This window comes from Hippocampus zosterae, chromosome 3 (assembly GCF_025434085.1).
Source record: "Hippocampus zosterae strain Florida chromosome 3, ASM2543408v3, whole genome shotgun sequence".
NCBI classification, from domain to species: domain Eukaryota; kingdom Metazoa; phylum Chordata; class Actinopteri; order Syngnathiformes; family Syngnathidae; genus Hippocampus; species Hippocampus zosterae.
The window spans coordinates 28,892,517-28,908,050 of record NC_067453.1 but is presented as its reverse complement, the minus strand read 5'-3'; the positions used below and the strand labels follow the sequence as shown (position 1 = coordinate 28,908,050).

General features: G+C 41.5%; 1 protein-coding gene across 1 annotated transcript; it reads left to right on the top strand.

The window, feature by feature from the left end:
• Nucleotides 1-15,213, top strand: cry2 (cryptochrome circadian regulator 2). Its single transcript, XM_052062059.1, has 12 exons — nucleotides 1-302; nucleotides 1,555-1,663; nucleotides 3,010-3,152; nucleotides 7,247-7,431; nucleotides 8,279-8,367; nucleotides 8,634-8,774; nucleotides 8,866-8,991; nucleotides 10,380-10,565; nucleotides 10,656-10,807; nucleotides 11,345-11,547; nucleotides 12,863-12,943; nucleotides 13,047-15,213. Exons 1-12 carry the CDS (start codon nucleotides 145-147, stop codon nucleotides 13,598-13,600), a joined length of 2,127 nt encoding a protein of 708 aa, XP_051918019.1. The 5' UTR covers nucleotides 1-144; the 3' UTR covers nucleotides 13,601-15,213.
• Nucleotides 15,214-15,534: the final 321 nt, after the last annotated feature.

The following is a 15,534-nucleotide window of genomic DNA, read 5'->3' as shown; positions in this document are numbered from 1 at the left end:
CCTCAGAGTTCAGTTTGACAGAGTCAAAAAAAAAGTCGGGACCGTGTTAGACCAATCGTCTTTTGTTTTTTGTTTTTGTTCTTGTTGTTATCGTCGTGACTGAACCGTCTCTATTTTGCTCTTTTAATAGAATGAGAAGGAATTATGGTGGTGAATTCAGTGCACTGGTTTCGCAAATGTCTTCGTTTACACGACAATCCGGCGTTGCAAGAGGCCCTGAATGGAGCTAATACAGTGCGTTGTGTTTATATCCTGGACCCGTGGTTTGCTGGCGCCGCCAACGTTGGCATCAACCGATGGAGGTTTGCTACGTTCATATTTACTGTAGTTGCTATTTACAAAGTATATCTTAATATTAAGTATAATCTTGTCATTTGTATAATTCATTCCGTTCCGGTCTGGAGTTGAGGTTCGGGCCTCCTTCTGACGTCAGGTGGCTAATGCTAGTTTAGATGGAGACGGTGCGTATTTACTGTAATACTGGATTCATCGACGTTTTATTAGTTCGTCGCAGAGAGCGCAATGCTCCGCGCTTACGTTATCACTAGTGAAGAAAATGAATCCATTGGATCGTTTTAATTGTGCCACCAATGTCTTAAGTTGCAGGTCTCGCTGGCACTCGCGTTGTTTAGATGCACTCTGTCTGTTTCCAAGCGGATTCGGTATTTTCTTAAGAACCGCTTTTTACGTGAAGGGTTTATGGTCAGTGCGTTATTAACGTCGAATAATGAACATGCCGCGTCATGTGGAATTTGGTGGAAACGTGTTAGATTTTATATAATGTATTCCCCGTGACGCGTTCAGTTGCCATTTATTACTTTCCTCATCAATGCAATACAATACATGCTGAAACAACATTTACTGAACGAAATTGAGAACCATATTTTCAATGTATTCGCTGATGAAAAACTGAATTATGTAAATACAAATGTTATGTAAATTTTGCTTTCATAACGAAGTATCGACAGCCGTAATTCTCAGGGTGGGGATGCTTCAATCGAAAACGCGCGCGTGTTTGTTTGAAAGAAATTAATATCCCTTCTTTACTGTTGTCAGAATCACAATTACATTGATTCTGGCGGCAGAAGTGAAGCAAATTTCCTTTTTGAGAAGTGCAGTACTGTACTGTATTATTAGGCCGGGTTACATTTCCATAACACCTTCATTCCCTATTCAAGATTGGGGGCATTTGTCTCCAATCAGAATCATCTTTATTGGCCAAGTATGTAGAACACACGGGGAATTTGTCTCCGCTAGGTAGTACAGGCTACACTAGTATCATCAATAACAAGCAAATGCGATAAACAAAGACATGACAAATAAGTATAGAAAGGCATTTTGTAATGTAAGGGTACCGTTGTGCGGTAGTATGACAGCTGTGAGACAATGTGAAAAGTATCAGGCAGAGATAAAGTGATCATTGGTAGACTACAGTACTATAACAGTTGTGCAGTTGGTGCAGAAAATCATTGCATCTTTTTAAAGTGTCCAGTAGCATTATTATGCAACTTAATTCCTGCCCAATAGCTCACTCCCCCCCCCCCCCCCCTAAAGGTTTTTGTTGGAGGCACTAGAGGACTTGGACTGCAGTCTGAAGAAGCTCAACGCCAGATTGTTTGTCGTCAGAGGGCAGCCTGCGGAGGTTTTTCCAAGACTTTTTAAGGTCTGATCTGTACTCATGTGATCATTGTACTCACCATGATATTATAATGTGGCGTTGCAATTAACTAGTTTGACCAGAGGCATAAGCAAACCTCATCGTGCAGCACAAGAAGGTATGCCCAGTTGCTGCCTCGCTTACTGGTCTCATTAAAATGTTGTAGATTTATGGCATTGTCGTGTGTTTCATACAAATATTTACAGCAAATGTGACAATGTGACATTTCAAATCAGTTCAAACATGCATTATTCGTGTTGTTTTGTTTGCAAGTAGGATTACACAGGCTACACAGGCTGTAATCAACTACGAAATCAATTAATTATTATGAGTCCAGGACATTCATATTATTTTAAATTTTCAACAGTCTCTCAAGTTGTTTTATTATGTTTTTGTCGACACCCCAATTTGATTTGTCATTTCCTTTCCAACAGTTGGTTGAATGGGGATGTGACTAATGAGACGCGTCGAAAAATGTTGATATTTCTCGTTGAGTGTTGAGAAAGGCGCTTATAAATAAAATGTTTAATTATTATTATTATTAGTCAAATTATTTTATCTCCCTTCTGTAAGCATGTACAGCACTTTGTATGCAGCGATGGCTTTTTGAAAGTGCTCGAGAAATACTCTTGACTTGACTCTATAAATACAGTTGAGTTCTGTACCGAACATTTATCATATTAGAGTTTCCTTAACATTTTTGGTGTGTTTTTACCCCTTCAGAATGATATCAGTGATGATATTTTGAAGCAAAACAAAACAGTAGACTGAAAAACAAAAGGCGGCTGGCAGCTGGGGAACTGTCATTAGTCTGCAGAGAACACCAAACACTGAATGCACTATGATCTTTTTTTTTTTCTTTAATCCCATGTTAAGTACGAATTGCTTGTCAAGCTAGAATGGTAAAAAAAATATACTTCCATGGTGGCATGCACAAGGCTATGATGTACTTTCACCGTGTTCCTGTTTGTCTCACAAGGTCATGTGATATTTTTTTCCTAACATCGGATAACTTTGCCATCTAGAAGCGTGCAAATGTTCCTTCGTATTGAGTTTATAATAAATCGGATATTTTTCACACGATGGCATGATGGAAACCACTTGTTCATGTACAATTTTTGATAGGAATAGACACGTTGCAAATGTTAGCAATCGTATTCCTTTCTAGACTGAGTATCTTATCTCATTTGTCCGACCTTCGAGGCTTGAATGAAGGCTTTCATATCAGTAGTGTATATTTTCTTTTTATCGAAATCGACATTTTCTACATCGGATTTCTTCATAGTATTTATTTAATGTGAAAAACACTGTTGATATTAAAAAAAAGACAACAAATCCTTGTCTCTCTTCAGGAATGGAAAATGACGAGGTTAACTTTTGAGTATGACCCTGAGCCGTACGGGAAGGAGAGGGACAGCGCCATTATCAAGATGGCCCAAGAGTTTGGAGTGGAGACTATCGTCAGAAACTCTCATACACTCTACAACTTGGACAGGTTTGTGACACATCTACATGCTCACGCAGTATAAAGTTAAACACACAAAGATTTGTGTCATGGCCAAATTCATCTGTTGTGCATTGCATGTCGTCAAAAACAAGGCAATACAAGAAACCCGTTGAATCATTTGAACTAGTAGCATCCAAGTGATCAAGTGGAAAGCATGAAAAAGTGAGCAGAGTTGGCACAGCATGCCCACGTGAACATGAGCAGTTTAGTCGCGAATAACTAGCCGACAGTCACCGGATGAATGCGACAATCAATCGTGATCTTTTGAGCTTTCACATTTGCAAGTAGCAATGATGCTCACGCCGTATCTAGGATCGTAACTTTGAATGATGACGTTTAAATTATGAGGTGTAATTATTATTCCTGATTGGCCCATTTTTTTTAGAAGTCCTCTATTTTATTCTACAGTTGTTGTGCAGTAGAATAACTTGAAATGAATGAAAAAAAAATCTTACGTAAATGGAATGTTTCATTCATTCATTCATTCATCTTCCAAGCCGCTTGATCCTCACTAGGGTCGCGGGGGGTGCTGGAGCCTATCCCAGCTGTCTTTGGGCAGTAGGCGGGGGACACCCTGAATCGGTTGCCAGCCAATCGCAGGGCACACAGAAACGAACAACCGTCCACGCTCACACTCACACCTAGGGACAATTTAGAGCGTCCAATCAGCCTGCCACGCATGTTTTTGGAATGTGGGAGGAAACCGGAGCACCCGGAGAAAACCCACGCAGGCCCGGGGAGAACATGCAAACTCCACACAGGGAGGCCGGAGCTGGAATCGAACCCGGTACCTCTGCACTGTGAAGCCGACGTGCTAACCACTGGACTACCGGGCCGCCCGGAATGTTTCATTACTCAATAATTATCTTTGTTGTCAGTAGCAGTGCTTTAAAACTGGCGATTTAAAAAAATGAAGAAAAAAAATGCTCACCGGTCCGCAAACGACATGCATGCACTTGGCTCAACTGCTCCGTGACACAAAAAAGGTTGATGACCGCAGTTCTAGAGGATGCCGGGTTACCATTTTGCAAAATCTGGTGCTGTTGAGTAAGAGTTGGGGCAGGATGCCATGTGAATGGTGCCCATTTGGTAGCTTGGGTAGTAGACGCGGCTCCAGTGCAATGAGGAAGATGCATAATATTTAGTCTAGATTTTTGGCAGATTTGCTTCTCAAAGGTTTGATATGTGGTATCGAAAGCTAATCCTCCAGTTGTATGGTCACAGTCTTGCCCTGTGGGGCTGCGGATAAGACGTGGGAATTGAGTGCTCTGGAGACATTACTAACCAATCGAACAGGTGCATAGTTGTTTTTAGTTTAAAAAAAAAAGTGGACATTGCAACATTACAGACAGTTGCTCGTTTTGCTGACCACTGACGGGAAACAGACAGATAATGAACCGACTGAAGTGAGTTTTGGTCACTGTAATCGTCACTTCCCCGGTCAGCACCAACGAAGCTTTTCAGTCGGCCAATGACTGACTTGTGTTTCGATGACTACTGACAGCAACTCAAGCTGTGTGTCTCGTGCGGGGATGACTACACCGACAGAAAAAGGCTTGAACGTGCCCCGTGACCCATGTGAGGATAAGCGGATCAGAAGATGGGCAGGGGTGTCATCGATTTTTGAGTAACTAAAAAAAAACAAGGACCACATTAGAGGTGCAACAAATAATTGACAACGAATCGATTGTCAAAAATAAATAAATTGTCATTTTTGGTAATCAATTAATCATTTCGTTTTTTTTTTAAATTCAGTTTGTACAAATGCTCAGAATTTCAGGTTTTCAACAGGAAATATTGTCTGATTTCTGTAGTCTTTCGTAAATGCAGACTGCTTCGTTGTCTTGAATCAAAAACAAAATAATTAAAAAAAAAAAAGTTGGAAAATAATGCTCAACTTTTTTTGCCTATTTTCTGACAGACCAAATCAGTAACTGAATCATAATTTATGCATTTTCTACACTGTCAGTTGGGGGGGGGGGGGAATCCTGTGTTTGAATAAAGGGATGAAAATCAAAACATGTTTTTGGGGAGACGCTATTCATCGATTAACTGACAAATTAATCGATTATTAAATTAAATTAATTATTAGTCGCAGCCCCAACCTAAATATTGAAGTGTGCATAGAGCAGAGCGGTTGAACAGTTTGCGCGAGCGAAAGAAGTTGGTGGATCAGTTATTCACGATGTGTGCTAAGAGTTAACGGTGCCAGTCCAATCCAAGTCACAAAATTGAACTCCAAAGCACTAACAGTGACACTGTTGACACATGTATTGCCAATGTTTCAGAAACCAGAATTTTCACCGTGGCTTGAATATCGGCTGCATATAAACATAGTTCCTGGTTTTCCAGGAATCAAACGGGGGTATAATTCCACTGGCACTGTTTTGTGTGTAAATTGGCACCCGCACAGAGTTTCTGCGGGGCCAGAAGGCTCAAGCACCCATCACACAAATGCAATTGCATGACCCTGTTAGGTCACACTGCTCTCTAAATGTTAGGAACAGATTATGAGTCTGCGTCCAAGGTGACAAAATGGCTCTTGTGCACCTTCTTTCTTAATGCCTGGTGTGCTTCAAGGAGAATACTGTGATCCCTCGCTACTTTGCGGTTTGTTTAACGCGGGTTCAGTGCATCACGGATTTTTTCAAACATATTAAAAAAAAACATTTTTAAAAATGTTATTTATTTTTACATATACATGGAGTACAGTACTGTATATGTTGCTCTATGTGATGTTTTGCAGCTTCTCGCGGACCGTTTGCGGACTTTAAAAATTTTTTTTTGTTTTTTTACCTGTTTATGTTAATTGGACGCTACTTTGCGGATTTTCGTTTATCGCGGTTGGTTTTGGTCCCCATTAACCGCGATAAACGAGGGATTACTGTACTCAGATCAGCTCAGTGTTACATAATGATTTAGAATTGAGGTGCATTGATCAATTGACAACCAAAAAAAAAAATGATCACGTTGATCACAAATTATTTGGTATAATCGATTAATCACTGAGAGTCGTTTAATTTGAAATTGTGCAAATTCTTTGAATATCAGTCTCTAAGACGTGAACAGAGTCATCTGCTTTTGCTTTGGGAAACAATCTATTTCCTAACATGTTACGGAGCAAACAAGGAACAAAATCTTAACAAATTATTGTTTGGGCATTTTCTGCACTGTCAGTTTGAACAAAAAAATATCTTCAAAATTAGTCATATGATGGTCTAGTTAATGAATTATTGAAATAATTATTAATGGCAGCCCTAATTTGGAACATACCGTACCTGTAGATGAGACTGAAGGAAGCTTAATGCTTGTGTGTGTATACAGTACAGTACTGTGTGTTCTGGGAGGTGGGGGGTTGGGTGGGGGGGGTGCTTGAGTGCTTGACGACATGTGCTCACTGTGCTCATTCAAACCAGTCACGGTGAAGTGACCAATAGGAAGACATGTCTGCTGCAAATCCAGCAACCCTGGATCCACGAATGGCAGACACTTATACGCAAGTTGTATAAGATAGAAAGTAAAAATACACGGCTTTGTCATCAGCCCCAGTGGCAAGACAGAAATAAACCACTGAGTTGAAATGCAAATAACAGACACGGGATTTACTGTTGTTTTGGTGTGATATGGTAACTACCAGGTAGGGCTGTCACGGTTGAATATTTTCAGAATAGATCATTTGTATTGATTATTCCATTGATGAATCTGGCCAATTTTATTTTGTATTAATGCTTAGTGCAACATGTTTTTTTCCCCTTTTACTGTTTCTTAACCCATCATTGTCATGTATTTGGTATTGAATGACTAAACAGCGCCAAATAAACATTTAAGCAATTAAATACGAGTGTGGGTGATGTGCGGGTCGATCACGGGAGGTTGGTTGATCGAAAAGTCGATCTTCGATCCAAAAAGCTCTGGCACCCCTTAGTTTAGATGATCACTCTGAACTAACAAGACAGCTCGTCGGCCTCGTTGGTCGGGAATCTCACCGTCTGTGCAGTTTCCATGTTGATACTTTACCTTTGGTGACGTTGCTAAGAGCTAATACGTGTTCCGTTCTGTCCCCGTTTCCCCTTTACTTGCAGGATAATAGAGATGAACAACAACAGCCCTCCACTGACCTTTAAACGCTTTCAGGCTATTGTGAGCAGGCTGGAGTTGCCCAGGAGACCGCTGCCTTCCATCAACCAAAAGCAGATGGACAAATGCCACACTCAAATAACAGACAACCATGACCAGATCTACAGTATACCTTCACTGGAAGAATTGGGTAAACCGACGTTTTTACATTTGGTCGTGAAACGTGATCCTTTCTTGTGTCGAGATTATTAGCCACATAGACACACAAAGACCCTTACCCCTCGTAGTGCACCGCTTGCGATAAATGTAAAATGATGTCTTTGAATCAAAGGCAAAGGCATTCGGAAAAACACGAGAGAGCTGAAACGTATGGGGGGGTTCTAAAATGGCCTAAATTTCATGACGTCACCGGCTGATAATTCTCAGGCATTGCAGCAATAATAAAAAAACGTTTTGATACCTTAATCTTCACAATTTACATATTTTGCACCATAGAGACCCATTATAATTCATATTTTTGAATGCATCGTAAACCTAATGTGTAAACATGCATTTCAGGCGATTTTTACGTCAAATGAGTTTGCCTTTTTGCAGGAGGCTTCAAACCAACGCATTTTACATGAACACGTCCGGTCGGGATTGTTAGTAGGGCTTGGTTGGGACCTATTCTTGCAAAAAATAAAGACTAAAAAATCCCAAACAACTAATAAAAACTATATATGTATGGATAGCACAGATGCCTCTGAACATTTTGAGTGTTTGGAAAAAAAAAAGAATGTTTGTATAACACAAAATACATCATTACAAAAATTGTAAAATGCGTAACTTAGTTTTTTTTTTCATTTGAAGGACCCAAGGGTTAATGTTGCACAAGTCGAGTTAGTGTTTCTCGTTTCTGCACCAAAGCATCCACATTGTCGCTGATTGATAAGAGCCAAGATTTTGGAGTTGCTTAGATGAAATGGAGTCAGGCTTGGTCGACTAGTATTGTGGTGCTCTTTGTCTGCACTCATTTTTGGTATCATCAATGTCTCCAGGTTTCAGGACCGAAGGTTTGCCTCCAGCAGTGTGGCGTGGAGGAGAATCCGAAGCCATGGACAGACTCGGCAAACATCTGGACAAAAAGGTGATGTCCATGCACACATTGACACATTAGATTGCTGTTTTGCAGAGTACGGGCTGGTAGATTGCTTTGACTCCCTTGCCCAATTGTCGTAATCAAAAATCAGTTTCACGCAACCAGCTACATTTTTAACGTTCAATTAAAGGAAGCTGAGTTCTGTGCTGTTTTTTTGCCATCCACCGTTTCTTCGAGTAAATAGAGTCCCCTCTTCAAACCCTATCCGAATAATTGTCGAGTTATTTTAAGTGTTTCTCTTTGCGGGTGTGTAGGTGTGGGTGGCTAACCTGGAGCATCCTCGGGGGAACATGTGCTCTCTGTACGCCAGTCCGACCGGACTGAGTCCGTATTTGCGCTTTGGTTGCCTGTCCTGTCGGGTCCTCTACTACAACCTCCGAGAGCTCTATATGAAGGTACCACATATAACACAGGCTGGTTTGTTCTGCTTTCTGAACCGCCGCATCACAATTGATCTCTCGACCCTTCCGTCTTGTTTGAAATTAGCTCCGGAAGCGTTGCAGTCCTCCTCTGTCCCTTTTTGGTCAACTGTTATGGAGGGAATTCTTCTACACTGCTGCCACCAACAACCCAAACTTTGACCGTATGGATGGAAACCCAATTTGCGTTCAGGTGGGCAGTTAACTTTAGCTTAGCTCTTAGCTTAGAATATCTTCAGACTCAGAATCGTCTTTATTGGCCAAGTATGTAGAACACACAAGGAATTTGTCTCTGGTGTAACACGCTGCACTCGTATCATCGTAAACAACAAAATCATTGAACCATTTTAGAATAACCGGTAGTTTTGTAGTACCATTTTGTAGTACAAGAAGAGTGACTACGTCAGTGACTGTTTAGGGAGTTAATAGCTAGAGGGAAGAAGCTGTTTAAGTGTCTGCTGGATTTGGTGCGCATGGATCTGTAGTGCCTGCCTGAGGGGGGAGTAGCTGGAAAAGGTGGTGGGCAGGGTGCGGGGGATCCAGGAGGATTTTCCGTGCCCTTGTCTTGACGGCGATACAAACGCTAGCCGAACAAGTAAACAAACTCGAACTAAAATACCCAGATTCACCCCTGATTATTTTGGGCGATTTTAATCGAGCACATCTTAACCGTGAACTTCCTAGATATAAGCAGCACATCGACTGTTTTACCAGAGAAGGCAACGTTTTAGACCACTGCTATACAACAATCAAGAATTCCATACCGATCGGTCGCCGGTGCAGCATTGTCTCATCTTTACAATTGTTTGATAATCTTCAAATTAAAACGAGGGACCGGTGCCCCAAAAAAAAAAAAAAAAAATTGAAGAGCGCAAATAATTTTCCTGCCTGGATCGGAAGCATTTTGGCTGTTATGATATGAGTTGGTGTCCACAAGCATTTCATAAATTTACCTGCTTGATTCCTCATGTAAATAGATTTCTTCTTAATTTTTGTCACAGGCTACATTGTAGTTGTTTTCCCTCGGACGGACCCTTATAACTGTCAAACCGTAAATGTATAATTCATATAATGCCTGCTCAACAAATATGGATCACTAGTTTGGAAATCACAAGTCAAGGAAGGTAATTAATTGCTTATAATTAGTTATAAAATGGGTTTGCATATGATTTGCTTTTGCAGGCCACATAAAATGAGTTTGACACCCGTGTTTGAATGAATGTGTAAATTGGCACAGTGAAGTACTTGGTAGTTGTCAGCACGTCTGCCTCATGATTGAGAATTCCTTGGTTGGAATCTTTGCTTGGGCCCTTCCGTGAGAGTTTGCACGTTTCCCTTGTGCTTTCTTTGGGCACTCTGGCTGCCGACTGCTCCAGGGTGTACCCTGCCACTTGCCTAAATTGAGCTAGGATAGACTTCAGCTCACTTGCAACCCGAATGAGGACAAGCAGTAAGCCAGCAATGACTGGATAGACAGTGTGCGTGTTATCCCCCCCCCCCCCCCCGCCCCCCCCCCAAAAAAAAATACATGAAGTATTCTGGTGGTGCAAGGGTAAAACATGGTCATAAATGTGTCTCCAGATTCCATGGGATCAAAATCCAGAAGCATTAGCCAAATGGGCCGAGGGCCGGACTGGATACCCCTGGATTGACGCCATTATGACCCAGCTCAGAGAGGAGGGCTGGATCCACCACTTGGCTCGGCACGCTGTGGCTTGTTTTCTCACGAGGGGTGACCTGTGGATCAGCTGGGAGAGCGGCATGAAGGTAGGGCAAAACCTAGTGAAACTCGGTGGTCTACCAGGTACCATAAATGTGATGCGTGGGGCAGATCTTAGAATCTTATGTGCCTTGCAGGTGTTTGAGGAGCTGCTGCTGGATGCCGACTGGAGTGTAAATGCTGGCAGTTGGATGTGGCTGTCTTGCAGTGCCTTCTTTCAACAGTTTTTCCACTGCTACTGTCCTGTTGGTTTCGGAAAAAGAACTAACCCAACCGGAGACTACATCAGGTTGGCAATTTGTGGTTCAACACCTCATATTTGCGGTACAGCGTTTGCATTGACACTTACTTGCAGATTTCTTTCGGAACTTCTACTTTTTCTCTGAAAAACTCTCATATTTGCTATTTTTGTGCTCGGTCCAGTGTTAAGACTTTCACATTTGTCATTATGCTGAGTTTTTATTTCATTTTGACTTAAGTTTTTCAAATTCATAAAAAAAAAATCCTTTGTTAAGTTTTTATTAGTCGTAGTGATTTAAAAAAAAAGATATTTAAGTGCGTGATTAAAAATAAACGGCACAGTAAGTATTGTGTTATAAAAACGACAATAAAATATATTTCAAGAAATGAGCAGATGAGCAACCATCGGGTCAAAGGTCAAATACAGGTACTATATAGCAGTCTACAGACTTTGAAGTGCAATGAGTGCAGTGCATAATACTGCTTCTAAGGTTAGATGCATCGCAACGGACAGTAATATTGAATATATGGCCACCCTTAATCTTTAAAAGATATATTTACGGTCAAACCTTTTATCCTCCTGCAGGCGTTACATCCCCATCTTAAAGGACTACCCAAATCGCTACATCTATGAGCCCTGGAACGCGCCAGAGTCGGTGCAGAAGGCGGCAAATTGTGTGGTGGGAGTGGACTATCCCAAACCAATGATCAACCACGCCGAGAGCAACAGACTCAACATTGAAAGGATGAAACAAGTTTACCAGCAACTGTCGCATTACAGAGGACTGAGTAAGTCTCTCTTGCGCTGTGTTGATGTGTAAAGCGTGTATGGCATGCCCAGAAGTCATTTTCTGTCTCACTAAGATATCCGTAATTGATATCCAGAAGGCGGGCGGCCCGGTAGTCCAGTGGTTAGCACGTCGGCTTCACAGTGCAGAGGTACCGGGTTCGATTCCAGCTCCGGCCTCCCTGTGTGGAGTTTGCATGTTCTTCCCGGGCCTGCGTGGGTTTTCTCCGGGTGCTCCGGTTTCCTCCCACATTCCAAAAACATGCGTGGCAGGCTGATTGAACACTCCAAATTGTCCCTAGGTGTGAATGTGAGCGTGGATGGTTGTTCATCTCTGTGTGCCCTGCGATTGGCTGGCAACCGATTCAGGGTGTCCCCCGCCTACTGCCCGAAGACAGCTGGGATAGGCTCCAGCACCCCCCGCGACCCTAGTCAGGATCAAGCGGCTCGGAAGATGAATGAATGAATATCCAGAAGGCAATGTCAGGTGTTTCGGCATTTTAAAAAAAAATAGATTGTAAAGCATTCATTTTTCAGACCTGCGAGTACAAAAATAAGTAGAGCCCGACTAACTAAATGGTCGATGTTAGTTGTATGCAAGTAACACTGATATTCATATTCATATTTATTACATGTAACTATTCCATACATTTGAAGCCTGATCTATGTATAATTGTACAATATTAGAAATGTCCCAATCTGATCACGTGATTGGAAATCGGTGTCAATCCCGTGATTTTCAACTGATCCACTTCAATCCCCACGTTGGATGGTCGTACCAAGAGGAAATAGTCAAAACGCAGTGAGCATATGCGCATATGAGCCACATTTTTAACTGGAGCGTTTGTGAACTGATGCTCCACTGTACTTCAAAGCCATTGGCTGATTTGCATTTTTTTTTTAAAAGTTTCATGTATCAATGACAATATTGTTAAAACCTGATCGTGAGGTCTAATTTAAATTTCACAAAGGCGCAAGTCAGTTTTTCTTGTTACGATTCTTACCTGAACCAAGAAAAACAAAGAAACAAACTGGAAAAAACATTTTATTCTGTAAAACAGAATTGTTGTGTCAACGTTCGGTTCCAGAAAGTTGAAAACTATGGAAAATACATATTTACCCAAGAGGGGGCGCCATTATCTCAAATCACTTGAGCTCTGTTTGTAGAGTACTTTCAAACAGTCATCTGCAATATCACTTAAGGCTCGGCAGAGGTCTGTTTGTACAGTACGTAGTACGTTATGAAAATAAATGTCAGAAATTAGCAAATGATATGTGTTGCAATTGTATCAGGTTTAATCATTGTTTGCGTTTCAGGCCTGCTTGCATCAGTACCAACGATCCAGGAGGAGGCAGAGCCACTAATGACCGATGAGTCCCAGACCAGCAGTGGCCCTGGTGAGGGCTTCCCACATACTTCTTATTCTTCCACAAATACGTCCCAATTGCTTTTTATCAATAAAAACGGCGCATGCCAATGTTTTCTTTCTCCCATCCGCAGACTCTCCCTCCGTAGTTCACGACAGAGCAACTGGCTCCGTTGCAGCTCCCGATTCATCCACAGTCTGTACATCTTCCCGCACTGTTTTAAACCCCGAACTGGCGAGCGACGAAATGAGATGCTTATCCCACACACCCGTCAACTGTTCAGATTCACAAAAGCACCCCTCCGCAACCATAACGTCAACATGTGCAGACCACTCAGCAGGTGTAGAGTCTCCCTCTGCATTAGCGCCCCCACCGGCCCAGAGCCCCTTAGCTAGGTCCCAGGCGTGCACGCCTTCCTTAGGGTGTTCCACATTGCCACCTTCTCCTAGTCCGCCTACAGCCCAAACCCAGGCGTCTTCTTTCGGAACAAGAAGAAAAAGCTTTACCCGTAAGGTACGCCGCGGTCAGAGGCAACGGGCACGACAGAGCTCCCACGCAGTACCCAGAGAAGGAGAGAGGAGAGGTGAGGAGGAAGAGACGGAGCCAGGAGAAGGAAATGAAAAGATGGAAGAAAGTGTTGAGATGGAAGAAGAGAGAATGGAAGAGGAAACCTACGCAGGACATTAACAGTCGTACACCGTACATTAAAAGCGTCGTTGCTTTTCGAAACATGTCAAAACGGAGTGATTAAACGCATTATTGCATTTTGAAGATTCAGCTCCAAATACTAATTTCTCTGTATTTTTGTTTATTGTTGCTTTAAAATCAACATTTTGCCAACATCTCTGTAGCGCAAATAGTCCACAAACCCACAAATCATTTTCTCTCTTCTGTTTTGTATCCATTAAGGGTAAATAGCATCTTACATCTGTTCTGGAAAACTGGACAAAGACACTGAATGAGGTGTTTTGAAAAATACACACTCACCACAGGTGCCGATGCAAAATATGATTCAGATTCAGTAACTTTGACATTTTCTTGACTGGCAAAATGTCCGTTTTGATTGACACTGACAATGAATTAACAACATGAATAACAACTGTAGTTGTTCAGAACTTCCCAATCAAAATCTTAATCCATGCTCCTTAAGGTATGATGCCATTGTACACAATGTCAAACATAAACCTTAAAAATAAACCGAGCCTTATTTTGAAAAGGCATCTTTACCGAAACACTTCCTGGAGTAGATCTCTTTCGATTCTGCAGGTGTGCCAAATTCTGAGTCTGGTGAGTGTGTATTTACACTGTCTTCTAAGTTGAAGCAGTCCCACGGCATTTTACTCGAGTAATTTGGTCGAAAACTAAACGGGAGACTGCAGTAGCGTCTTGAAAGTAAATGATCAATATTTTCAAACAGGAGCTATTTTATACTGAATAGCTTCCAGGGTGGCAGATTTAAGATGCACCCTGGTGAAAATGGAAAAATTGAGGCGGGCGTCAAATGGAATGAACTCGTTACGTTGTAGGTCCTTAAATATACATCAAAACACAACATACCTTTGGTAGGACACATGTATATAATGTACTGTATTGCGATACAGTATACTAAGTGTCAGAAAGGTTCCGTGACTGGAAAGATGTCTTTCAAGGCCAAACTATGAGTTTCACCCCCTTCTTTCCCCTCAACTTGTGGCTACTTCACCTTGACTGTATGCCTACTCAGAATGCGCCGAGTTCACAGTCACTGTAATGGGAAAAAATATGAACCCTTAGTCGACAAGAGACGGGACAAATGCTTTTAGAGAAATGAGAAACGCCATTCGCTTATAACCATACTGGCGGCTGCAACGAAGTTATCACCCCACCAACTTTTGTGTCAAGCATATACAAACATGAATAGAGCGTTAGCTTTCCCCCTGTGGAGCAACTGACCTTTGTTAGAACACGGCAGAGTTGATGCGAAAATAGAATTCATACATTTGCGTTCACTGCAAAGAAATCCTTTTTTAATGGTCTTGGAAGAATCGAGAAAGTGTGTTAGATTACAGGGTCCTTCGACAAAGGGGGAAATGTGTAGTTTGCATTTGTTATATCCTTTGTGGCACCAGGCTTGGATTTTTTTTTTTTTTTTTTGTGAAGTCTCAGAATACTTAAGTGCAGTCGAGTTTTAATATTTGCCATACTTTTCTTCTGGCAATTGATAATGCTGCTTGTATTTAATGAATGTAGAAAAAAGCCTGAGATGTTTTCCTCCAAATATTGTATTTATCAGAGTTTGTACATAAAATATTTAAACCTCACTTCATTCGCTGTCTCTTTTACTAATAGACTTCATTGCACAAAGGGTCACATTTACAGTAAATGTACACTTTACCTTAGTGAGGATGAAGCGGTTCGGAAGATGAATAAATAAAAAGTTGTAACTTTTCTTCAATATGAGAGTTTGTATTCGCATGCAAATCAACAGGTGTCGTTCCCCCCAAAAATTGAATATCGGGGGGAAGTCCATTTATTTCAATAACTTGTTTTAAAAAGTGAACCATTAATATTATCTTAGGTCACTACACTCAAAGTAAAATATTTCAAGCCTTTGCTTAATTTTTGATGATTATAGCAGATAC

What these genes read in the sequence shown, in the direction of transcription:
- cry2 (XM_052062059.1), top strand. Translation starts at nt 145, where the DNA reads ATGGTGGTGAATTCAGTGCACTGGTTTCGCAAATGTCTTCGTTTACAC. An exon ending in ACCTTCACTGGAAGAATTGG is followed by an intron (nt 7,432 to 8,278) that starts GTAAACCGACGT and finishes CAATGTCTCCAG; the next exon opens with GTTTCAGGACCGAAGGTTTG. An exon ending in CCAACCGGAGACTACATCAG is followed by an intron (nt 10,808 to 11,344) that starts GTTGGCAATTTG and finishes ATCCTCCTGCAG; the next exon opens with GCGTTACATCCCCATCTTAA.